The 27362-nt window shown below is 38.9% G+C and overlaps 1 protein-coding gene and 1 pseudogene across 2 annotated transcripts in view; both read right to left on the bottom strand.

The window, feature by feature from the left end:
• Positions 1–27362, bottom strand: part of MCF2 (MCF.2 cell line derived transforming sequence) — a 64414-nt gene that overhangs the window by 16963 nt on the left and 20089 nt on the right. For both annotated transcript variants that reach the window (XM_073798854.1, XM_019919084.3), the window contains 16 exons: positions 26618–26767; positions 23805–23938; positions 23384–23498; positions 20295–20414; positions 18347–18538; positions 16557–16748; positions 15090–15261; positions 13532–13579; positions 10733–10770; positions 9379–9467; positions 8085–8151; positions 7326–7441; positions 7141–7210; positions 5235–5327; positions 1099–1191; positions 213–338 (listed from right to left, as the gene is read on the bottom strand). In XM_073798854.1, the coding sequence (XP_073654955.1) occupies positions 213–338; positions 1099–1191; positions 5235–5327; positions 7141–7210; positions 7326–7441; positions 8085–8151; positions 9379–9467; positions 10733–10770; positions 13532–13579; positions 15090–15261; positions 16557–16748; positions 18347–18538; positions 20295–20414; positions 23384–23498; positions 23805–23938; positions 26618–26767 (1815 nt within the window). The remainder of the gene's footprint in view (positions 1–212; positions 339–1098; positions 1192–5234; positions 5328–7140; positions 7211–7325; positions 7442–8084; positions 8152–9378; positions 9468–10732; positions 10771–13531; positions 13580–15089; positions 15262–16556; positions 16749–18346; positions 18539–20294; positions 20415–23383; positions 23499–23804; positions 23939–26617; positions 26768–27362) is intronic.
• Positions 8431–8557, bottom strand: LOC117310459 (U4 spliceosomal RNA; annotated as a pseudogene).

Raw genomic sequence — 27362 nt, 5'->3', positions numbered from 1 at the left:
TAGGCCTTGTTAGGGACAAGGGGAATGTCGTAAATCCATCTGGCTGCTGATCTGAAGCCAATTTTCCACTTAGCATCATAATAATGCTGACATTCGGATCCTTCATTTGTCTGCCTCTTACATCTTATTTCTCAGTTGATTCCAGGAGAGGAAGAAAGAGATGTTAACATGCTTACCCTGTAAAACTGCAACAATCATTATGATCTACTTACGATATAGCCATTTATTGCAATCTGATGCATTGAGTCATTAACTGACTTCAGTAAATCCAGTATCATGTCAAGTGCCTCCTTTAATTGCACAGATCCTTCGCAGTCTTTGCTATATTTTAATAGCTCCTGTAATTAGAAGTCAAGAATTAATATTAGGCTGATATTAATAACTGGAGAAAATGAATACATTTTTGGCTAACACGCTTTCGAGGAGGAATCCAAAGATAATGGCAGTTTTTCGAGTAATTTCTTTCATATGCTATTTGTCACATTAATACTCTATTTAATAACAATGTCAAAACCGGGGAAGAAATGGAATAGTGACTAAACAGTAGAAAGCAAAGGGCATTCAATGCTTCTGGAGCTGGAGAACTATAGGTATTAGGACACGCTAGAGATCTGTTTTTAAAGCAATTACACATTTTTTGGTCCTCCACTTACAGCAGTTCATTTTATTCATTATGCATATACCATAGAACGTTGTAAAAAGACATTTTAAAACAGGCTGTGTTGTATTTATACTTAACGTGACATTTTTGGAATCCTTTCACATGACTCAGAGGTGTGCCGTCTTCATTTTTCATTGAGAAGGCCCATAGGAAATACAGTCTCAAAACTATAGGAAATACAGTCTCAAAACTATATTTGTTTAGTGCTGCTTAACAACAGTGAAAGTTCTGCAGTCAGGGTTATCCATATATCAGTGTACCTTGTATGGACGATTAAATAGCTAGAAGCATTGATTCAACTGCTAAATCCAGCTGTCCCAGTCAGGAAGCCTACCTATTTCTAGTGCTTACTAGGCAGCTGCTTCCGTTTTAATGGCTTTGCCACATTTGACCCAAAGAAGTAAGTAAAGAAAGAAACAAATGTTTCATGCAATTACCTTCAACAGTAACTGATATTTAGTAATCCGTTGCACTGGTTTCAGTAAATAGGAATCTAGACCAAGTCTGTGCTTTAATTTTCTTTGACATTCCTGTCATTAAAATACAATGATCAATAAATTTAAATTGGCATTTACCTATGAAAATGTCAAATGTTCATTGATTAGACCCAATGTACGCATGTTTCTTACATCTCAAGGAAAAGTTACCAGAAAAATTGCTGTTATATATGGTATGGAAATTGTAAGAGGCAGTATGTCTAAAACACTACAGTAAACTTTATTTCAAGGGTCGGAGAGGTAGAAAATCCCCAAATTTCAAAGACTAAAAAGTTTTTATATATAAATTCACAATGATGTAGAATGCTTAAAAAGTAAGAAAGCAGGGCTTCCCTGGTGGCGCAGTGGTTGAGAGTCCGCCTGCCGATGCAGGGGACGCGGGTTCGCGCCCCGGTCTGGGAAGATCCCACATGCCGCAGAGCGGCTGGGCCCCGTGAGCCATGGCCGCTGAGCCTGCGCGTCCGGAGCCTGTGCTCCGCAACGGGAGAGGCCATAGCAGTGAGAGGCCCGCGTACCGCAAAAAAAAAAAAAAAAAAAAAGTAAGAAAGCAATGAATGACCATAGGTTAACATGACCACAAAGTTCTTCAAAGTATCCAAGAAAATTAACAAAAGGCTCAGCTCTGCAAGCCAAGACCCAGAAAAGAAATAGGTTGTACTGAATATAAATCAGACTGGGTATCAGAAGAGTTTTTTAAATGTCACAAGAAAAATACAGCCCTTATCAACTGGTGCTACATTTCATCTGATTATTGGCTTGCTGCCACTATAAATATAAGAGCCATGACTTTGGGTCCTGGGAACATTGTAGGGTCCATAATTAGGGCAAGATGGAGCTGTTTAGGATGAAATCTGCGTATAGGAAGTGCAGAACACAAAGGGAATGGGAGAGGAGATATCTATGGAAGATCCAGGACCCTCCTCTGTATGTGATAAAATCCAATACATAATCTAATTCGATTATCAACTTTTATGGTTAAAAATGGTGGACTGATACATGTATTTAGCTCTCCACTCATGAAACCCAATTAAAGTGATGGAAAAGTTATTTTTACAACGAAAAACCCAAAGTTACAAAGATGAAAGAGGGAAAGACATTGACAACATTTGGAAACTGGCAGAGGGAAAAGCCAAGGAACAACTCAATTTATGTTAAAGAACACACTTCCCCCTCCTCCACAAAGACTCCAGAATCAAGTACCTCTGGAAGTTGGAGATGAAGGTGGGGTTTGAAAAAAGATAGCTGTTTAAGAAGTAATTTTAAAAGTTTGTTTAAGCAGTAATTAGATACTAACCAGTGTTGGTAGAGGTGTGGAGCAATCAGGCCCCTCATACACCGTTGGCAGGAATGTAAAAAGGTGCAGCAACTTTGGAAAACAACCCAACAGTTCTTCAAAAAGTTAACAGAATTACCATATGACCTAGCAATTTCACACCCAGGTCTATGGCAAAGAGAAATGAAAATAATGCCCACACAAAAACTTGTACACAAAAGGTGGAGACAACCCAAATGTCCATCAACTGATGGATGGGTAAATAAAATGTGGAATATCCATCCATACAATGGAATATTATTAGGCCATAAAATGGAGTGAAGTTCTGACACTTGCTACAACACGGATGAACCATGAAAACATGATGCTGAGTGGAAGGAGCCAGACACAGAAGGTCACATATTTTAAGATTCCATTTATATGAAATGTCCAGAACAGGCAAATCTATAGTGACAGAAAGTAGCTTCGTAATTGCAGAGAGCTGTGGGGCTTGGGGGAACATGGGAGGTGACTGTTAAAAGGTAATTTTTTTTGGAGTGATGAAAATGTTCTTAAGTTGACAGTGGTGATGGTTGCACAACATTGTGAATATAGTGAAACTACTGAATTGTACATTTTAAAAGGGTGAATTTTGTGTTATTTTAATTATATCTCAACAAAGCTGTTACCAAAAAAAAAAAAAAAAGAATTAAATGAGCATTAAATCTAAACAAAGCAGCACCGGCAGCAGCAGCAACAGTAAGCATCTTAGACAGCATGCCACTGTGCAAAACTGGGTGGCTGCTGTCCTTGTCCCCATAGCAGAAGACAGGATGTTTATCTGAAAAGAGTAAAACAGAGGGCCTTTGGACTAGGGAATATCAGGTCCAGCTGATGGCATCATACCATACTGAAAGCAAAGAGATTACTTGAATATTTATGTACCAACTAAGAGACTCTCAACCTTTCCCCCCACTTGGCTACCAGAACACTGGCAGTCAGATCCTTATTCTCCAGGTAGCAGAATGGAGAATCTGACCAGCCTGAGCAAAAGGACCTAAACATACAGGTCTTGGGGATCTTCCAAGGACCCAACAGTGAGGACCATGGTCAATAAACCCACATAAGCACAGGAAACTTCCAGTCAGCTTTTTAGTGCTTATTCCTAACGTGAGTGGACAACCAAATATCACCAGACATTCGAGGAAAGTGACAGAAACAAAAAAAAAAAAAAGAAAAGAAAAGAAAGAAGAAAAGCAATATGAAGACAACAGAAACTCTGCAAGGAGGAGAAAGCTATTTTTAAAAGGAAACTCTATTATAATTCTCCTCATAGAGATAAGATATTGAATTCATGAAACATAAACAGGGTTGTACTGAAAGGAACATTCAGAGAACAAAAAGGGGTAGAGGCTCTTCAAAATTAATAACATGATGGCAGAAACAAAACCCTCAACAGAAGGACTGGAAGATAAGTCCCAGAAGATACAGCAACAAGACAAAGACCCAGAACATAGAAAGAAAAGATAATCAGAGGACTGGTCCAGAATCTCCAACATCTGTACAATAGAAATTCCAGAAAGAGAAAATGGAGAAAATTGTGTGGAGAAAATCAAAGGAAAAAAAATCCAAGTAAATTTGGACAAGGGGTTCCAAATTCAAAGGGATCACCATAAGATTGGATGATGGCACAGCACTGTGATATTTCAGAACCCTGAGGATAAAGGAAGCTCCCATAAGCTTTCATAGAGAGGACAAAACTAGGCCACATGCAAAGGAACAAAAATCAAACTGGCATAAGATTTCTTAACAGCAACACTGGAAACTAGAAAACAATGGAGCAAATACCTTCAAAATTGTGAGGAAAATTATTTCTTACATAGAACTCTATACCCAGTCAAGCTAGCAATCAAGTGTTAGGGTAGAATAAAGACATTCGCAGACATGCGCGCTCTCAGAAACATTTACCTATCATGCACACTTTCTCAGTAAAGCTACTGGAGGATGTATTCCGCTGAACAAGTTAATAAAACAAGGAAGAGACAGATATGGCACCTAGGAAACGGGAGAGCCTGGGCAAGAGACACGTGAACAGACTCCCCGAAATTGATATTCACCAACATTCCAAGACGGCAGCTGCACAACGGGCTTAGTGAGTCTAGATGAGCAGGTCAGAAGACTCCAGGGGAGATGTTTTCAAGATGAAATTCAGAGAAAATATAATGTTTAAATGTACTAAGAAGAGATTGATGTAACTCTCACAACTGGGAGAGTTTGGGGTAGAATAGGGATAAGTACCTAGAAAATTAAGTGAGTAAAAAAGACACTTGTAAGAAAAATAATAAGGAAGGAAAAGCAACCGTCTTATTCCACATTATTCACCTGAGCACAGAAATTACATAGTCTTAATAATTTAACACTGTATATCAATCTAACCAGAGTTACACAACGTAACTAGATTGGACTATTTGGAGGAAAAGGTGTGTGTGTGGGTGGGGGAGCCAAGAACAATGAAAGAAAGCTAAATCCTCATCTTCCATCATGGGAAGCAGCAACATGAGTATGATATTTGGAGGTATGGAGGTAAATACCGAAAGAAGTAGCTAAAAGAGCAGAAAATAGTTGCCTCTGGGGAGCAGCATATATGTTTGTGCGCATGTATGCATATTTGGGGGTGGGTCAAACCGCTCTTTTATATATATATATATATATATATATATATATATATATATAACTTACTTAAAGCAGAAAATGAATATATAAATAAGAAATATCCCAGTATCTTCCACAGAGAGTACATCCAATACCTGAACAATTACTATACCTGGAAAAAGGCGCATTCTGAATACTTCTTCCAAATTGCCTCTGACTTGGGCTTATTCTGACAATATTTTGCATACATTTGAAAATCATCTTTCTGTGATAAAAAGAAAATTCAGGGGTATTAGCAATTTGTGAGCATGTACTTTTCTTATCAAGGAAGCCTGAGCAAGGGTTAGTATGGCCAAGCATCACAGGGAATGTGGCCTAAAGGGCCTGTCACACTGGCAGCTGGTCAGAAGCCCTTTTTATATTCCAAGAACAGCATGCCCATCAGACCAGGTACAGGGACACATAATTATCCAAGGAATTTCATAACTTCCATTTACCAAGTTTAAGAGTTAGAGGGAGAAAAGAAAAGTCAGAGGCAGAAAAGTCTTCTTTGAATGAACTATGAAAACAGACTACTTTTTTCATTACTATGAGGTAACAGGATACCAAGAAATATGCTCCTTCTATGCTTTCAGTCTCTCGACTCCCTAGTGAATGAACTTATAGTAACTCCCGAGGCCTTTGGTCCCTCGGAGCATCATCATTGTACCATAACACTGCGAGGCATCTGCCCATGCTATTCTCTCTCCCTGGAATCATCTTTATTTGACCCACATGTAATGGGCTACCTCCTACTCACTCATTAGCATTCATCTCATGAGTCATCTCTTCTACACAACCATCATTTATACCTCCAGTCAATATCAGATGCACCTCTTCTTGGCTCCTATAGGACCCTTTGTATATCTCTAATATACCACATCTCACACTGTACACAATGGATTCCCTGTCTTTCTATGCGGATGGTCTTGGTATTCCGCATTGCCTAGTAAAGTGCTTGGCACAGAGTAGGTATTCAGTAGATGGCTGTTGAATGAATGAACAGACCAACAGGCACTTATTAAACCCCTACTGATTGCCAAGAACCATGCTGACCTTATTAGAGATACAAAAATACATGGGATATGGACCCTGCCTCAATGAGCTTTCCATCTAGTTGGAGCAGATTTCATGAATATGTGTAAAGATGCGTAGTAATGTAAAATTCCCAATGAGTAGCACAGACATTAAGTACTACAGTTCAAAGGAAAGAGAGGTTGTTGTTGCTTAGGGAAGTTGGGGAGGAATTTGGCCATGGTTTAAACGCGTTTGAAGTTTGGATATGTTGAGAAAGGTTCTGCCTTATCCTTATTATTTTCTCACGCCATAAACGCTTTCTGAGACAAGATATCTCCTTGGAAGCTTTCAGTGATCACCTCTATCAAACTGACTCTCAAATCAAGACAAAACTGATCTTTCAAGAAGAGGAGGAACTAGATAAGCAGAGAACATTGTGAGAGAAAACTCTAATGGAAGAGAGTATGATTACAAAGCCTGGGAAGTCAATTGTACTAAGTACACTCTTAGGACGTAGAGAAATGAGCCTCCCTGAATGATCTTGTAGAATAAAAGGAACACACAGCTCCCCATTTTGCAAAGTTCCTGTGATAGATGCCTTGGTGTCTGAAAGCCAGACTCCATTTGATTCAAAGCCTTCACATGTATTAGAGGGGAATATCAAGGCATCTCTTAGGCTAAAAATTAACCAAGCCAAGAATGGTTGTGCTGAGATGATCCCAAATCTCCCATCTTCACAGCCAGGATGGTCCTTGGACTCCTGGGATCACCCAGGGGTCAGTGGACACAAGCTGAGCCATTGTAGCATTTGATACCACAGAATACAATGGCCATTTGCACGTTCGAATACCCCATTCCTGTAACAAAACTTGGTTTAGCCTCAAATACTTGCTGGAGTGATGTGTTTCCTCCAAAAACATAAAGACATAAAAAATAATGCCTACCTTGTCTCTAAATCTGTAAAATGACCTGCTCTTTTGGTGGCCTATATTTATCTATTTTGAAATAATCATTGAACTAACCCTTTCCAGGAAACAAGGTCCCACTCTTTCTGGAGCAACAACGCAATCTTCCAGACTGCTCATGAAAATGCTGTAAAAATTTCAAAGAGAAAAATGATATGATTTTGTGTGAAATACGCTAAATTGATCAATAACCTTTTAAATAAAAATCACGAAAAAGAAAATTCAATTCAGCAATTACATACTTGCTATGGAATTCATATATTTCTGCCATATTTCCAAAGAGAACATCCTTTTTATTTCTCAGGAGAGGTGGTATAAGGTCAAACATCTCTGGATTATCCATCTCCTCTCTATAGCCCTACCCAAAATAAATACATTTATTCATTTAAAAAATATTTACATCAACATTTGATTGGGCCACCAAAGATATAGGTATAGCAGAACATATATGGGATTAATGGGTAAAGTTGTTTAAATTTTAACATTCAAATTTTCTAGTTCCCAAAGTTATCCACTATTATTATTATTATTATTTTAGATAGTAGAACAAGGAAGTCAAGGTTTTCTACTCAATGGGTAGAATAAAGTGACAGCTCTTTGGCCTTCAGGGTAGCTTATAGGAAAACAAAATAGAGACAAAATAGAAACCAGGTATGAAAAATGATATTACAGGTCATTAACTTCTCCTTAAACAGGCAATAATTGTTTAGTTTTTTTCAGACCAAATTAATATTATGACATTTGTATCAAGAGAATGTTTTTCTCCCATACTTAACGCTTTACATCACAATCTCTAAAGAGCACCCTGGGAATAATGATAACAATCTGCTGCATTCCTAAGGGAACAGCTTATCTGTTCTGTAACAAATTCTGAACCCACAATTCTCACTGCTGAGGGAGAACCTGAATATGCACATTTAACAATCAAGGAAGGAGACAAAAAGAGAAGTCTGCCCGAAGCACTTCCTAAAAGACAGGAAAATACGATCTGAGTCACTTACCAACAAAACAGCAAATAGTTCCCGAACATACACCTTCTCTGTCTGTACCAGCTCATTTAGGACGTGGCTAAAATGAAAGGACCACGTTTGTCAGTTATTTTATGGCTTTAGAATTGTATTGCAACATTTCACTTATTATCATTATAAATTGTCAAAGATGAAAATTAATAATGCAGGGGAACTACCAATGGTTTGGTTTTATCATCAAAATATAAAATTAATTCTATGGCTTCTAGAGTAAGTACTACGCACAAGACTCTTAAAAATTTTTTTTAAAAAAGAGGAGTGGGGCTCAGGAGTTATTTTTAAAGAGAAAAAAACCCCATCTTATTTCTAACTCACTAAGCTTAAGAATCATTTACTAAAAATTCACAAAATCTATTCCTAAAAATCTGGGGAATACTTTTTTCAATTAGCAATAATCGCGCCTCGAATGAACCTCATTGGCTATGATGCTGCCACTGCGCAAAAGCTGGGAATACTTTTCTGAACAGCACAGTTTCTGCGCTATAGTTCCCTCTCTCTTGCTCAGAAAAAAATAATATTAGCATTTTAGGCACAATTTTTCCTTTTTTTCCCGGTAATGTTCTGAAATTCTCCAAGACATGATTATACTGGTTTTCTCAAATATAGATCATACTTAAGTTTCTGTAGTAATTTTTTTACTGTCTTTTTAAAATAAAATACATTTTCCTTCCAATGTGATTTCTAATTGACATCATATTTAAAATTTATTTCCTCACTCCCCAATATAAGTTACCCATTTAATTTAACTTCTATCCTTGGCTTCTTTTAAATTTTTACACTTCTAAGAATTAACATTTAACAATCTTTGACTATATACATAACTTGCTCCAAAATACTGGTTACTTACTCAAAAGTCTGTGATATAAAGTTTAAAATGTGAATATTCATATGTGTGGAATATTAACATAATAATATAAAAGTGAACAAAACAATGATTTTTATTAGCACCTATAAAATCACATTGTATATCTACATAATCCTTTGTAGTTTTTGAAACACTGACCCATTCACTCTCACCTCTTTCATAAAAGAGGAGACTAAGATTCTGAAAAGATCTGGTTAATTTTCAAGTCACATAAACAGAATATAGGTTGGCCAGGCCTAAATCCAGGACTTCTGACACCTTCTCTAGTATACTTCTCATCACATCCAGTAGAACCCCATTCTGTGAACTCAAAATTCTAAGCACATTTGCCTTGAACACTGAATCAGAGCCTCCTACTGGTAGATGTATATATATGGGTGTATGTTAATAAATAAAAGATACTTCTTTAAAATATCCAGGCTATTGTCATTGTCCAAACTGGAGGACTGAGCAGAACTTCTCTTCTCCTGACAATCCTGCACCACTTCAATCTGAAATGAAAATAAAAGTGAAATTAGCATCTACGTAGGTATAGTTCTTTTTCATGGAACTCTAGCTCAAATTAAGTTTTCTACGTTCTAACTGTATAGATAAACTGAAAAGTAACACTATGAGTATGATTTTTTTCAGAAATAACTTTGATATGTACTAGTTAAAAAAATTATTTTAGTTGCCTAAGAGGACAGATTTAAGATATTCATTACCATTTACTTTATATGTTAAGTAATGTTTCATTTCTTTGGCACTTCGGGAAAATGAGGTTAATTCATAAAAAGTTGATTGTACTGGGACATCCCTGGCGGTCCAGTGGCTAAGACTCCGTGTTTCCACTGCAGGGGGCACAGGTTCGATCCCTGGTTGAGGAACTAAGATCCCACATGCCGGGATTTCCCTGGTGGTGCAGTGGTTAAGAATCCGCCTGCCAATGCAGGGGATACGGGTTCAATCTCTGGTCCGGGAAGGTCCCACGTGCCTCGGAGCAACTAAGCCCGCACGCCACAGCTACTGAGCCTGCACTCTAGAGCCCGTGAGCCACAACTACTGAGCCCACGTGCTGCAACTACTGAAGCCGGCGCGCCTAGAGCCCGTGCTCCGCAGCAAGAGCAGCCACTACAATGAGAAGCCTTCACACCGCAACAACGAGTAGCCCCCGCTCGCCGCAACTAGAGAAAGCCCGCGCACAGCAACGAAGACCCAATGCAGCCCAAAATTAATTAATTAATTATTTTTAAAAAAGAACACACAAAGAAAACGTAGGGTGCTGCAGTTTTGAGGCGGCTACTCTCTGCAGATACCAGAATATCATGGCTAACTGAGAAGGAATCTTAAATCTATCAAGAAATGGATAGATGTCTGTTTTGAGCCAACGGGATGGTCCATTAGAATCTGTCCTTTGTCCATGTTTCGTACTTGCAGGACTGGAATCACTTAGGAAAGAAATCTCCTTTTGTAAGAAGATGCAACAATTGTTTAGGTGAATTGAGGTGGGGGCAGGAATGAGAAGCTGGAACTTATGTGAGATGTTCTACAGCAATTATTCTGAACTTCAGCCAAGACCTGAGAAACTGCTCATATATCTGGGGCTACGCCAGTACTGCAATTAGACACAATGCAACAGCAGCTTTTTCTTTTCGATGAAGTTGGCTTTCAAATGCACAATATTGGTTTAGTGAATGAAAAAATATGGTTTTAGTCCCTATCCCAATTCTGCAACTACAGCAATAAGGCCAACTTTGAATTAATTAATGATATTTACTTTTATGTTGCTCTGATTTTGTCTCCAAGTCTTCCTCCCTGGTAGAGAAATATGAAAGAAGAATTTCAAACGAGAATTAAAATCAACACTTTTCATAAAAATACGTGCATGTGTGTTACAGAGACATTAATGTTCCATCATGTTTATATTAGTACTTTTAAATCACACTATACATAACAGATGATTAGTTAGACTTATCTATATGATTTCAACTTCTTACAGAGCATGTTTTGCTATGTATTCACCCATTCTCTCATTCATCAAACATTTGCTGGATTGCCGAGCAAGCACGAAGCTAGGTGTTAGTACCCATGATTATTCGCAGGTTTAGTGTTCATTCCGATAACATAAGCATTTAATCAGATGGTAGCTCACTGATTAACTGAATCAAAAAGAATTTCGGGAAAAAAATCTCAATTTAACTAACAATTATAGCCTCTGACATTTATTTGGCACTTACTACATGCCAGGCACTATTCTAAGCCCTACACGTGCATTTTCTTTTTTAACCCTCAAATCGACCCTGAGCAATAAGTACTACTTCTATCCCCATTTTATAGGTGACTAAGCATAATATCTTGTCCAAGAAGCAAAAGTGGTACCCAAATCCATAAAGTCTACTATCAGAATCCGTGTTTCTAACCACTATATAAAACATTTCTGGGCTTCCCTGGTGGCGCAGTGGTTGAGAGTCCACCTGCCGATGCAGGGGACACGGGTTCGTGCCCCGGTCTGGGAAGATCCCACATGCCGCGGAGAGGCTGGGCCCGTGAGCCATGGCCGCTGAGCCTGCGCGTCCGGAGCCTGTGCTCCGCAACGGGAGAGGCCACAGCAGTGAGAGGCCCGCGTACCGCAAAAAAAAAAAAAAAAAGACAAGGCCGTTTAGGCTCCTAATTCTCAGGGCTGCTGGAAGGAATAGACTTTTTGTCCTTTCCTCCTCGGTGGGAGCCATGACAAGGCCCGCTCAGGGAAAGACTCTGTTGTTAAGTTCTCTAAATCTTATCCTTCACTTTCATTTACTTAAAAATATATTCTATATGGGAATATTTACCTTTACACGATATATATGTAAATAGATAAATATAAATTAGACTTAGTGGCAATTACCATATAAAATCAATTTCTCAATAAATACTGATACCCATCACTTTAAAGAAACTTGATATACAGACATCCAAAGATACTTTTAAAGGAAACTTAGGGAGCTTTACTTATTAGCTTTACTAATTAATTCTTTGCAAATACATTAAGAGATGAAAAAGGAATATATACACAACTTATGAAGAATGCACCTTTTTCTGAAAAGCAAGGTAGATGTATTCATTCTTTTAACAATATGACTATATATATATGTATATATATATATATATACACACATATATATATATATATATATATATATATATATATATATATAATTCTTAAGCACCTATACTCTCTGCTAAGCTTTGTGTCTGGTGCTGGGCATACAAACGTGAACTGCACACAGTCCCTGCTCTGACAGAGCTTACGGTCTAGCAAGAGAGACAGGAAACAGGCAATGACGCTAAAGCTGAGAAGAAATGAAGAGGGGCTTTTTATGCCATGGCATGAACACCTGACCGAACTGGGGTGCAGGGGAGGAGGAGAGGCAGGAAGGAAAAGCTTACCTGAAGGAAGAGGCCTAGAGATAGGAAATCTGATGGCAGAGTAGGAGAGAACAGTAGGTGTAAAGTCCAAAAGGCAAGACAACTAGGGGCATTTAAGAAAAGAAAGTGGGAAACAGGGAGACTGTTGTAGTTGCCAAGGCAACAGATGGTTGTTAGGCTGGATTCCGGCAGTGGCAGTGAGGGCTAGCAGGGCGGATGGAAACAAGTGGGTCTTTTGGACTGATTAGAGGTCAGGAATGAGTGAGAAAGGGGAGCAGGAGAAATGGCATCCGTTTTGGGGTTCGCTGAGACTGAGCTGCCGGTAGGAAATTCAAGGAGGCAAATTGGAAGCGGAGACTCTGAAGTTTAGGAGAAAGATCTAGACACAATGTTCTTCCATAACTTCCCTCTGTATGAAATGTTAATTCAGCAAATAGTTACCACACCTTGCTAGGTGCCAGGCACTGTGTTAGATACAAGATTCTATTTGATGCAAATTAATGAAAATAAACAAACAAAAACAACAAAAAAACAGTTTGACTTATTTTATAAAAAATTAGCACTTATGCCTTGATTTGACCAAATCTTTTTTTTTTACCAAATCTTATATATTTGGCTTAGCAATTAAAAGTCTTGAAGAGTTATTTGGAACTGATTGTTAGAATCCCCACTACTCACAGACCAATTAGGTAAAATGAACAGTGTTTGTAGCATAAATAATGCTCTGATTTAATTTAGAAACCATGATGGATAACAGATAAAATCATTTATCCATCCATGTCATTTATTCAGTAAGCTGCCTTCTTCCTTATAAATACATTAGGCAGTTCTAAACCGAGGCAAATTCAAGCTACTCCCAACAAATAGTTTTATTCTGGGTGACAGAGAGTCTCTACAATGAAAGCAAGCTTGATTTATTTTAACATGGCCAATTGTTTTCGTCTTATGAGTGGTCATTTGATGAAAGGGAATAATCTACTTTTTATATAGTTTTTTTCCAAGGTAATTTTAGTACTGAGAGAATAATGGATGCTTATTATGAAAAAAAGGAGAAAGTTAATCCTAGGCAGAATGCAAGAATGAACTGCTGCTGGTTTTAGATGCCAAACTGGTTTTTCACACGTACACAAACTCAGAAAATGTACTGATGAAAAGTAATAAAGATGGGTACCTTTTGAAAAAAGTTTACATGCTTGAAAGAAAGAGTATCCAACTCCCACTGCAGAAAGAAAGTGTAACGCCATTAAATAAGAATATCAGAAAGAAAAAAAATGAAACAACACAAAACAAAATGTACTTTTAGTGACTAAGGCCTTGAGTGGGTCTTAGGCAGTCTTTTCAGAGCTCTATTTCTCAACCTGAGGCATGCCGCTTTCGGAACGCCTTCAGAGGAGTTGAGCTTTTGGAAGACCATAAAGCAAGAGGCCTTAGTCATGAGGGAAAGAATAGTCTAGTTTATTGAGTATTTTTTTATATTCTACAATTTTTTTCCACTTTGTCTTCACAACAACACTTTGAAATCGGTAGGTATTATTGCTCCTATTTTACAGACAAGGAAACCAAGGCAAAACCAACAAAGGAGGTTAAGTGAACTGCCCAAGGTCACATAACCCATGAATGGAGCCAGAAATCTGAGCTCTGTCTTCTGTTCAGGAATATCAACCTATTCTATTTTTATTCTCATAGCTGTTGGTTTTTATGCCCTATTGGTTGTTTGTTCTTTTTATTCTTTTTCCCAGTATCTTCTTAGTATAATTTATTTATGGCATTGTTCATGGTTTGACTTGTGAGTATATTTTTATATTTAATAACTATTAACTATATAACTTTCATCATCTTAGCCTAGTTATCTGCTTTCATCACCTCGTTTTAATCTGATCCATGCTGGGGCTGAGCTGGATTTTTATATTCATTATGCCTGGCTCAGGCTTTCTCTGATTTTCAAAGCAGTTCCCATCATTAATGAAGTCTCTGATTCTCTCAGATCAAAGAGACCGAATTTAGTCCCATGTTCACCCACTCAACTAACTTAGGGCCCCAAAGGCCAAATTTCTTTCCCCTAAGAGGCCCCAGAGGCAGCTCAAGAAAAACCTTGGGGCAATAGTCATCTTATTTCCACAGCAGCTCAACATCACAGTGAGGATAATTTTTTTTATCCCATAGAACGTAGAAAACAGAAATGGATATTACATGTTTAACACTACTCTACAAAGATTAAAACGAGTAAACGAACTTTGTAACAGTTAATTACCAGTGAAACTACTCAATTTACCTGTGCCCATTTAGAAAAGGCAATTCATTCGATTATCTATCTATCTAGCTTATCATTCACTTACTAGAAGCTAATAAGAACCAAGTGATAGTTTATCCCGAGAAGTGGCAAATACATGCGTGTATATACCAGTTTCATATGCTTTCCTCTACCTGCTGAAGAAAAGGGTGAGTTTGATGCTAGTATAATGTTCATATTCATTGCAACACTGGGCAATTCAGTCCAGATGTGCACCATCCTGTACTATACTATACTACTACTATGTTTAATTATTGTACGATAATCTCTATCACAACTCCTGCCTTGTGCAATGTAATCTGTACATGACCAAGGACGCTAAAAATAAAATTTCAGTTTCTCGGGACTGAAGAATGAGTTCAGTATTTACATCAAGAGTAACAAAGTAAACAATAGCAGGGAAAGAAGAGATAGAAAAGGGGAATGTAAGATACTCTACCTTGTTCAGGTGAAAAAAATGGTTCTCTAGATCTGATCAAACTGTCAGAAGCAGGTACTACAGATGGAATTGGCCTCACGTGCTTATCAGTCAGGTTTCTGAAACCGGCTTGTTGGTTCTCAAATATACTTCGGAGGTTTTCAAGCTTGAGTTGTATGGTCTGCATTTGAACCTGCAGGTTGCATAAGAATTCTATGAAATAGTTTCTGAAATGGGGGTCATTACAAATCCTATTACATTTCTCAGACTCAGACAGATAAAAAATTAATATAGAGTTTAATATATAACTAGAAGAAATTTAGGAAAGTAATGGGAAACAGATTAATGCATTATTTCACATGGTTATAAAACCAGAAGGTCTCAGCCAAAACAACTTGAAGAAGAAATTTATCAAGCAGTCATGAAATAGGTCACTGCATAAAGTGATTTACCCTTCATTGGGTGAAAGGGGATCAAGGCCTGAAAAGAAGGCGTGTTTGGTACGAGAAAGCCACCAGGTTAAGCATTATCACGGTAGTTTGTTATATTTTAGCCTGCAGGACATTCTATAGTTCACCATGTCGTAAAAGGTTCCTCAGAGCCACTGATGATTTGAGGCAGCTAGAGAATCACTTGGTTATCGCCATGTTTGTGATCTTCTGGAGTATTCCCCTCAGATCTGCAGCTAAGAATGGATTTAGATACTGCTCCAAACTTAAGGGTCAATGAGACATTTTAGCAGCAAATAGCATCACAAATGCTCTTATCCACAATGTGGAGACAGGGCTTCATGGCAGCTGCAACAGGGTGGTGCTGAACTAACCTATAGCTCTCTACCCTGCCAACACCAGCCTCTGCTGCTCCCCCTTCCCCAAGAAGACACAGATCCTTCCCTCATCTCTTCATCCTCAAACTGAGTAGGAAAGCCAGATCTGTGTCCCCAGAGCATCTGCTGGTAGTCACTGCAGCACGAAGGAAAGATGTTTTGGGTAGAGTGTTCTTGATATGGGTCCAATATTCTAGGACAGTTTTGGGCCTTAGTCCAAGGATGCACAAGAAAATGTATGTGAGAGCTCCTAGTATGTGAAAAGAGTTGAAAAATAAGGCAGTCATGGGACTTCCCTGGCGGTCCAGTGGTTAAGACTCTGCGCTTGCACTGCAGGGGGCACGGGTTCGATCCCTGGTCGGGGAACTAAGATCCTGCGTGCCGCGTGGTGTGGCCAAAAAAATAAAAATAAACAATAAATTAAAAAATTAAAAATACTGCAGTCAGAATTCAGAAAGGAAATTACTCTTCATTACAAGGCAAACATAAGCCTTTGGATTCTTTGACGCCTAACAGTGGCCCTGATACAACCCCTAATCCTTAAGAGAACTGTGTCATTGCAACGTGATATAAAGTTACCTGTGAAGCAGTAAAACTCTTATCAACACTAATGTAATTATAGTTTTTTAAAGTTTGTTTACTTGCCCCCAAAAGCCTCTTACCTTGAGCTCAGGGGATAAAATCATATCAAATTCATACTGCAGGGCTTCAGGATCATAATTTATAAAGGGTGCAGCCATTTCAAGAAAAGTTTCCATGTCTTGGAGGGCTCTCTGAGCATCTTTCTTAGACTGAAACTTATTTATTTCTTGATTAGCCAGAAGGCACTCTCCTTCATCACAGCACTGGTGAGCCTGGTGAGCAAATCACACACATGCACAAACCATGAATGAATAAAGAAGAAATATGTTTGTCCCTTAGGAGAGTGTTTATCAGCTCTGGCTTCTGTGAATCAGAGTTGTTTTCAGAGCTGTTAAAAAAAAAAAAAGATATCCGGTTTCTACCCCCAGAAATTCTGATTCAGTAGCTCTGGGCTGTAAGCCAGGCATTTATATTTTTACAGCATTCCACAGGTACTTCTTTTTTTAAATTTTATTTATTTATTTGTTTATTTTTGGCTGTGTTGTCTTCATTGCTGTGCACGGGCTTTCTCTGGTTGCAGCGAATGGGGGCTGCTCTTTTTCGTTACGGTGCGTGGGTTTCTCATTGCAGTGGCTTCTCTTGTTGCACAGCACGGCCTCTAGGCGCGTGGGCTTCAGTAGTTGTGGCACGCGGGCTCAGCAGTTGTGGTGCACAGGCTTAGTTGCTCCGCGGCATGTGGGATCTTCCCGGACCAGGGCATGAACCCGCGTCCCCTGCATCGGCAGGCGGACTCTCAACCACTGCGCCACCCGGGAAGCCCCCCTCTTCTTTCTTTTTAATTGAAGTATAGTTGATTTATAATGTTGTGTTAATTTCTGCTGTACAGCAATGTGATTCAGTTATACATATACATACATTCTTTTTCATATTCTTTTCCATTATGGTTTATTACAGGATATTGAATATAGTTCCCTGTGCTATACAGTAGGGGCTTGTTGTTTATCCCTCCTATATGTAATAGTTTGCATCTGCTAATCTGAAACTTCCACTCCATCCCTCCCTCACCCGCCCTCCGCCTTGGCAACCACAAGTCTCTGTGTCTCCACAGGTATTTCTGACACCCAGCCAAGTGTGGGAAGTGCTGTACTCATTTCATAATGAGGAATTCATTCTGCAGCAGGTGTCTGACCATTCTCTCAACACCAGCACTTCAGCTGCACGTTATTTTCCCAAAATCAATAATTGAAATATGAAACTCCTCGCAAAATATCAAGTGTAATATAAGTGCATAATGATTGCCAAGGACAAGGATAAAAGTTTCCTTGCCAGAGAAGGAGATGTACAGATTAGAATGCTCACATTCAGATCCGATGCCTATAAGTGACACCCCTATTTTACATTCCACTGCCATGATCACAACTTCTCTTCACCGCCTAATCATCAAAGGGGTCAGACCCACAAGCCATGGAGGAATAGTTTCCAATCACTGTTTAATTTGTTATTGCTGTAACTATGAAATGTGGAATGAGTGTCAGGCTTTAGCAAAATGCCCCCGGGGCTTTTTTAAGTGTTCTGATTGCAAACTATCACCAGGGCAGAGGCTACAGAGATGGACCCAAAATAGAGGAAGCCACTGCCACCACCACGTCAATATTCAGAACAGAGGCCAAAATTCGTACAATACTGGACCTGCTCTGAATACTGCAAAGTAGACGGAGTAAACAAGCATAATCAAACTCAGTCCTTCAGACTTCTTACAAATTTAATTCCAAAGCTATACCAGACCTTAGCCCCATAGCCTCTGAGAAGGACCCGGGGGAAAAAAAAAGTATCTTCTCTTTCAGAAATGCACCATGTCCTATGACATTACCTGCTGTAGGATTTTATGCATTTTAAAGGTCCTGCTGAGCTGTATCCGTTTGGTTTTGATCTCATTCACCAAAATATCAGAAAGGTAACGTAGCTCATTGCACCTCTGGCAGATCAAATCCAGGGCGTAATGGTGACTTGCTGCGAGCCTGTGTCCATGTAGTATCACGAACTGGGCCTTTGCTAACAGGTCCTGATTTTAAGAAAGAAGGGAAACAAAAACTGCATGATCTCTTTCTGAATAGAGGGGGAGAAAAGAATGCAATTAAACAAGCATAAATGGTCGAACCAGAGACATATATTGCCAAATATACAGTTTGTTGTCATACTTCTGCTGGCTGCAAAAAAAGCCTCCAGTTACAGTCACTAGTTACGGCAGTGATGTCATCAGAAGCTCATGCACTTCTGGTCACAGAAACAGAAAATTAACCAGCCTGCCCAGAATGTGGATTAGATTTGTTCCTCTTGGTATGTACAGATTTAGAACAGAACCGCATATATCAAATGAGGTACACAAAAGCCAAGTGAAAGCTAAGGGATTTCATATCATTTCAGTCTTGGAAATCCCATTAGGTCTAGTCAGCATCTACCTGAGTACTTTACACACATGAAGTGACCGTCACAGGGTTTCCCTGTCAAAAGGGATCTCAGCAGCCTAGTCTCTACTCTATCAACTACTGACCGTCCCCCAGCCCCACCCAGTATAGCGCAAGATGAAAAAGTTCTGGAGATCTGTTATACAACAACGTGAATACACTCAAGGAACTGTACACTTCAAAATGGCGGAGATGGTAAATTTTATGTTGTGTGTCTTTTACCACAATTAAAACTAAAACTTATTCAAAACACAACAAAACAAAATGAAAACAAACAAAACAAAACCGAACAAAAAATTCAAAGCTCCCTAGTTTGCAAGCCAGTTTGCCTTCTCTTTCTCCTATACCATAAAGATTTGTAAGTTGCCCCATGATCACAAAGATCTACAAGCACAATTTCAGAACTAGGCACCACAACTGCTGCCTCTCAATTTTGGTTTTTAGATGCTTGTGGTACACCCATAAATCTATTTGTTTGCTGAGAACACACCTTAAAAACAATGGCCTTACTCTCACATACGAGACAGGAGAGCAAGGCTAGAATGTGCTGAGTATTAGAGCCATGAGTCCAAGCTTTAAGACCAGCAGAACAATGATAGCTGGCTCTTGTGGGTACTTACTATATATCCATATATCCCAGGCACTGTGCTAAGTGTTTTATCTACAGCATCTAAATAAATCCTCACAATCACTCTGAAAAGTAGGTCATTACATCCCCAATGTATAGATGAGGACAACTGGTAAGGCTAAGTAGATCTATCTGTATGAATCTATGTTTGGTTCAATTGCATATATCAAATGATGGTTATTTAAGGAATTATATTGTTATGTTTCCATCATTTTCAAATACCAAATAGCATTCTTTTTTTTTTTTTTTTTTGCGGTTCGCGGGCCTATCACTGCTGTGGCCTCTCCCGTTGCAGAGCACAGGCTCCGGACGCGCAGGCTCAGTGGCCATGACTCACGGGCCCAACCGCTCCGTGGCATGTGGGATCTTCCCGGACCGGGGCATGAACCCATGTCCCCTGCATCGGCAGGCAGACTCTCAACCACTGCACCACCAGGGAAGCCCGAGTTTAGCATTCTTGATAGACAATTTTCTAGCTTCTTCAAAATGATTTATGCTCCTGTTCCTATTGGTGGGCCTGCAACAGTTACAACTACATAACATAACTGCAGAGTCAACTCAGGCCCACATTGAACAAAACAGAATATAGACCAATATTACTGAACCAATTATACAGATTGTTGCTATGAGAGATTAATTATAATAAGGGTTTATATTACTAAAAAACATCAAAATGTGACTATTATACCCCATAAATATAGAGAACATCTAAAATGTAATCTTACCTGAGAATTTTCATCTAAGTTTTCCAACTTTTTAATTTTTTGTTTTACTTGAGCTATATTCCCTGTTACATCTGCCAACTCTGCTTGTTGGTTTAAAAGAAGTTCAGCTTCACTCACGAGCTAAAAATAAGGGGGAGAAAAAGTCTTAAAAGCATATAAATTATTAAGCATTTTCCCTTAATAATCAAGTTTTGTAGTAAATGCTAGTAATTAAGAACATCAATATGGAAAAATCGCACATATGGAAAATGTCTTCAGTTATTTTATTCACAGAAATCAATTTAATCTGTTAAAATTTAACCTGCTAGACATCAGTGTGTACTGATGATTTATAAAAGATCACTATGTACATGTAAGGGCATGTGTATATGGACAGGTATGGAAGTATATATACGTGTATATACATGCATATATATTCCCTAGCTCTATGGTGAATGGTTCTAGAAACAAAGACCCTTCAGTAGCAATGAGCACACCTAGCACCCAGATCTTGGTCTTTAATATCATTTCCCAGAAAAAGAAAGTGGGGCTTTGCAGGAAATTGGCTGGTTCCAGGGCTGAAGCAGAGTAGGAATAAGATTAGTTTAGAACATCTCTTTATGCCAGGAAGTAAAGAAGTGATCAAAATGTTTGGACATGTCACAAGGACACAGCAGTCAGGTGGAAACACCAAAACAGTTAAGAACAGTAATGAATTAAAAACTAGGAAGCCATGAGCCCAATAAATAGATAAACACCAAACAGCATTCTTTTTTTTTTTTTAAAACCCCCCTTTATTTATTTATTTATTTGGCCACACTGCACAGCTTGTGGGACCTTTGTTCCCCAACCAGGGATTGAACCCGGGCCCTCAGCTGTGAGAGCGCAGAGTCCTAACCACTGGAATGCTAGGGAACTCCCCCAGACAGTATTCTTGATAGACAATTTTCTAGCTTCTTCAAAATGATTTGTACTCTTGTTCCTATTGGTGGGCCTGAAACAGTTACAACTCCATGACATATCTACACTGAGATATGAAGATCAGCATTTCACAACCATCATACTTTGAAGCAAGAATCATCAATTGATGCTAAACTGGATGGGGAATTTTTGATGAGGAACAAGATATTTGCATGGCTTTAAATTTTCTCCCCACATACTGTCTACTAGTTGCAAGAGGGAAAAAAGTAACTATACTCTGGAGAAATTCAACAACACTCTGACAGGGTGATCAAAACCCCTACCAACAATGAGGGGCAGATGGACCTCATCTACCTGCAGATGTGATACCCTCCAAAGGAAACATCACTTATGCAGTATTCTTGCTGGTCATGCGGAGATTAATCTAATCATGAGACAATGTCAGACAAACTCAAAATGGTGAATATTTTATTTTAAAAATGACTGTATTTTTCCAAAATGTCAGTGTCATAAAAGACAAAGAAAGGCTATGGAAATGTTATAGATTAAAGGAGACTAAAGACACATGACAACTTAATGCAATACCTGACTCTCTAGACTGGATCCTGTGCTGAGGGGGGAAAATGATATAAATGGCATGATTGAGTCAATTGACAAAATCGGAATACTGATGGCAGATAATTAGAAAACTATTGCATTATTCGTAAATGTACAAAATTTGATTGCTGTACTGTGATTATGCAAGAAAATATTCCTATTCTGTACCTTCAAGAGTATCTCAAGTTTGAGAATATTCAATTTTTTCTTGTAAGTTTGAATTGCCAATTAAGCCTTTATTTAGTTAATTCCTAAAAAGCCAGAACCCATCTGCATGTCACTATGAGAGACAGATCGTGTCAGTGAGATTACAATCCAAGACAAACAACAGCAATACTGATCGGAGGCAACAATGACTGCATGAAACAGACTATAACCACAGGGCAAGAATTTAACCTGGAGGCAACTCAGGCCCACATTGAACAAAACAGAATATAGACCTCTACTTAACATATAAGTAGAGGCGCAATGGGTCTATTCAGGAAGAGTGTTGTTTTTGCATGTGTTTGGTTGGGGAGGAGGGACTGACACAAATAATCTGGAAGGCCCAAGAGCAATTTGACCTATTCTCTCTTTAAGAAAGGTTTCTTGGAGAGCACACACTTCAAAATCTGAATCACTGGAGGGAAAAGGCTGGTAGTAACTGAGCCCTGGGTTCAGAACGCAGTGCCGCTCCCCCAACTGATTCTGCCAGACGAGTCAGCCACTCATGGGTGGGAACAAGCTGACCACGTGCAAGAGAAAGAAGTGAGTTTTCCTTGGATCTGTGGGAAAATACTATGACAGAGACTGGGAGAAGCTTGGATGCTGACCATTAAAGAAAAGAAGAAAATAAATCCATATGGGATGGATTTTTCAGAAGGATGGAACTAGAATATACTTATAACCTTTTAAATAATGTATAATTAAACATGATTTAATTTCATCCATCAGGCTTTTCATAGAAAATAAATTGCTGGATCAGAAAAAAATGTTTCGTTAGATTATATTAAATATGGTCAGCATAGATATATGGTATTTAAAAAATCATGAAGGGGCTTCCCTAGTGGCGCAGTGGTTGAGAGTACGCCTGCTGATGCAGGGGACATGGGTTCGTGCCCCGGTCCGGGAAGATCCCACATGCCACGGAGCGGTTAGGCCTGTGATCCATGGCCGCTGAGCCTGCACGTCCGGAGCCTGTGCTCCGCAACGGGAGAGGCCACAACAGTGAGAGGCCCGCATACCGGGGAAAAAAAAAAAATCATGAAGGAAGTTGGTATTATTTCCTTGGAAAGTTATCCCATAGTCCAAAAGCATTTTGTATCTAAAATAAATTTGAATATCAAACATCAGTGTAGATAGCAACTTTATCCCTGTCATCTATGTTAGGACTTAAGTGCTTTCTCATAAGAAATGAGTTTAAGCCAGAGAAGTAGAAGTCTTGGCATTTTCGAAGCTGTTTTCTTCATTCTAAGTCAAGGTTCACTCACACTTGCCTCTTTTCACCTCTCTGGGGGTATAAATGGGCACCTTGCAAGACTGTTTCTGATGATCAAGGAGCAAGAACCTCCAGCATAATGAAAAACACTGTATCAAGGAAAGTTTTAACTGACCTCTTGAAAATCCTGCTCAAACTTCCAGAGTTGCAGATATTGCTCCATTTTTAGCTGGTGTTTTTCCCAAAATCCATCAAAAGCTATTTCCATATCATGTACTTGAGTGAGCAATCTTAACAAAGCAAAGTCATAATTAAAACAACGATTTGTGTTGCAGGTATGCAGATAAACCTGGTCTGGATGTTAAGAATTATAGGCAAAGTCACAGCCCATGACATTTGGTCCAGGTAGAGACTATCAGTGTCCACAGAACCTTCTCTCTGAGCAAACTAAGCTCTGTGAGACATCTCAGGAAGGAGTTCTCAGATTCCCAGAGGTCCAGGAATACTTTCACACTTAACAGGTAGCAGCAACAATGTATAATTCCCTTTCAAAGGTATAAAATAAGTAACTCTAAACCCAAAAGAGTACTACTCACTTATTAATAGTTTGCCAGTCACCACAAATTTGCTGATGATTTTCAAGTCTTGAACTCACAGCATCTTCGGCATCAGGCACTTCCAGATTTGTTAGCAGGATTTTTCCTTCTTTGGTTACAGTTGTAATATCCTTCTGTACAAAGGCAAAATACGATGAATCAGCCTGCTGGGAACCTATTCTGAATGACCTGGGGAAAAGGAAGCATACAGCAACAGCATGCAGAATAGAAACAGCAGTTCTAGAACGGCCTTTGCTTTCATAAGTGAAAAATCAAGGAATACCTCATTATCACAGAATCCAAAAGCCGTGAGGATCTCCAAGAAGCCCTGCCTATTGAGATGGATTTGCAATCACTAATTTTATAAGATCTTTACAGACAGAAGTACCCCATGCTCGATTTGTAGCCTCCTTCTGTCACAGGTAGAAAGTTCTAATTTAGGGACTTCCCTGGTGGCACAGTGGTTAAGAATCCGCCTGCCAATGCAGGGCACATGGGTTCGAGCCCTGGTCCCAGAAGATCCCACATGCCGCGGAGCAACTAAGCCCGTGCACCACAATTACTGAACCTGCACTCTCAAGCCACAACTCCTGAACCCGTGTGCCACAACTACTGAAGCCTGAGCACCTACAGCCCATGCACTGCAACAAAGACAAGCCACTGCAATGAGAAGCCCGCGCACCAAAACGAGGAGTAGCCCCTGCTCCCTGTAGCTAGAGAAAGCCCACACGCAGCAACGAAGACCCAACACAGCCATAAATAAATTAATTAATTAATAAAAAAAGAAAGTTCCAATTTAATGTGGAAACAACCTAAGTATCCATCAACAGGTGAATGGATAAAGAAGATGTGGTGTATATATACAATGGAATATTACTCAGCCATTAAAAAGAATGAAATTTGCCATTTGCAACAACATGGATGGACCTGGAGGGTATTATGCTAAGTGAGGTAAGTCTGACAAAGAAAGACAAATACTGTATGATATCACTTATACGTGGAATCTAAAAAGTATAACAAACTAGTGAACATAGCAAAAAAGAAACAGCCTCACACATACAGACAACAAACTAGTGGTTACCAGTGGGGAGAGGGCAGGGGGAGGGGCAAAATAGGGGTAGGTAATTAAGAGGTACAAACTACTATGAATAAAATGAGCAAAAAATAAATAAATAAATAAATAAAATGAGCGACAAGGATACAGCATGGGGAATATAGCCAATATTTTACAATAACTATAAATGGAGCATAACCTTTAAAAATTGTGAATCACTATGCTGTACACCTGAAACGAATATAGTATTGTAAATCAACTATACCTCAATAAAAGAAGAAAGTTCTAATTTATTCTATTCTATTTTGCTAATATTTTTAATGTGCTCCAATAAAGCAGTAGTACTGTAATAAAGACTACCACACTAGAAAGCATACAGTTACAAATAATATTTAATGCATATTCAGATATAGTTAGATACCTTTCCTACAAATCCTTAATTGTTACCAATCACTGCCGGCCATAAGTACTCTGTTACTTCACGTTTGGATTAATGAATTCACCATGAAGCATGTACTTCTATTCAGAAGGTCTGAACCTTAGAAGGATCTTGATCCTTTAGGGATCTAAGAGTGATCTAGCACTCCCTTCAGGAGATGCAAAGGCCCTCTGAAACTTTAAGGAAAAATTTGGGTGCCCATGTATTTTCTGGGAACAGGTTCCAAGATACCAACACGAAATAAGAACATAAACATTAAGAGCTACTGTTTATGAAGTGCCAACTACGTGTCAAACACTGTTTGATACACATCAGATACTTACTTCATTTCATCCTCACGACAGCCCTACAAGGTATGCATGTATCATCATCATCATCATCAACCCCATCGCACATATAAGGAAACTGAGACTCAGAGAGGGTAAGCAAATGACCAAGTCACTCAACTTGTGAGGGACAGAGCTTTTTTTCCTTGAATAGAGTTTTGCTTTTAGATTATGATTCAAAATTTCCATTTCTCTCCTCTTCTTAACATAAAAATGTCACCTCCACATAGAGCTTGTATCTGTCAGTGCCCCCAGCATGCCTGTTATCATACAAAGGACATGAGTTTTACAGGGATGCCTGGTGCTTGTTCAGATCATGCTCAGACTTTTGGGGGAAAGTGAATCTAAAAGTATTTGGTGACTGTCTGAAACGTGACTCAGAATCCTTCACAACACAACACTCCAGACAACTGGGGAGGAGAGTAAGATCAACTTGCTAGCTATGGTCTATTGTAGAAGACATCAGGAACTAGTACTCTGTGGAAAAGAAAGCTTGTAATCAATTTAGCCATGTTTGGCTTGGTCACAATGCTAGTATATGGCAGAGTTGGGACAAGAAACCAGGCCTCCTGACTCCTCATCAAGTTCTCCTTCTCCACTTCACAGTGTACCTCTGCTGGATGTTGAAACAGAACACCTGTCTGCCTCTTGACCCTCACTCTAGCTTTCCAAATGAGAGGGCCTTTCTATAAGATACAGAATGCATGGCAACAAAAATGACTGTGGATCTCTTATTCTGAAGCATTGATAAACTATTCTATTTACAAATAAACAGCTGCTTAAGAGAATGCACCATTTAAACAAGGGACACTTCGATTCAACATATCCAGGACATCTTCCTCTTGTATTCTTTTTTTTTAATAGTGTGCTTTATAATATATAAATATCTCCTTTGTCTCCCTACCCAGCAATCTGTGTGAAATGGACACTCAACATCTCTCTATCAAAAGAAAGACCATGGGAAATTTTGGTTTGTCGCCTCTATCAGACATACCTTTAACAGGTGGTACCTTTCAGCACGAGTTGCAAGGATTTCTTCTATCGCGGGAATATCATCTGGTAGTTCTGTCTCAGCCAGTTCGGTTCCAAAGGACTGTAACATCTGAGCCATGTCTTTCACTGTGAGGGCAAAATTTTCTATAGCCTGCAAAGGAGCCCGTGATGCTTTTAATTGTATGGAAGTTCTGCCAGCATATCAAAACCTAGACCAGCAATCGTATTAACTTTCATTTAGGTATGAGAGCAAACACATATACTATGAACTCTGCTGAGGAAAGCTGGCAATGCCCTTGACAATCAACTCTAACTTTGCATCTAAGCCCCTAAGAAACTGAAGTGAGGTAGAAAGTCTTCTCAAATGTCTTTTACCTAAACTTCTGTACTTATTTCTCGAACACCGATGAAAACTCTTTCTTAAAGATGCCATGTAAAGAGTAATTTGTTTTATTCTCTTGCAAAACACAGTGTTTCCTTATTCTATTAAATTCTGAAACTGCAAAATTATTTTATAATAACTTTACTTCTGAAGAGAAATGAGAACATCAAAGCCACTTTATATTTATTAGCATTTATGAGCAAGTATTAGCATTTCAAACAAGGCAATGGACTAAGGTGACAGAGGAATATTAGTCACAGCAGTTCATTTCAGGTACTGGGGAAGATTTGAAATTGTGACCCCCAAAGGCTCTGCTGCCCTAAAATGTCAAGTAAGGTTGGGTTGTTTATTTTGTTTCCCAAAT

Source organism: Tursiops truncatus, chromosome X, assembly GCF_011762595.2.
Source record: "Tursiops truncatus isolate mTurTru1 chromosome X, mTurTru1.mat.Y, whole genome shotgun sequence".
Lineage (NCBI taxonomy): Eukaryota > Metazoa > Chordata > Mammalia > Artiodactyla > Delphinidae > Tursiops > Tursiops truncatus.
Note: the sequence above shows the minus strand (reverse complement) of the source record. Positions and strands in the feature narration are given on the sequence as shown.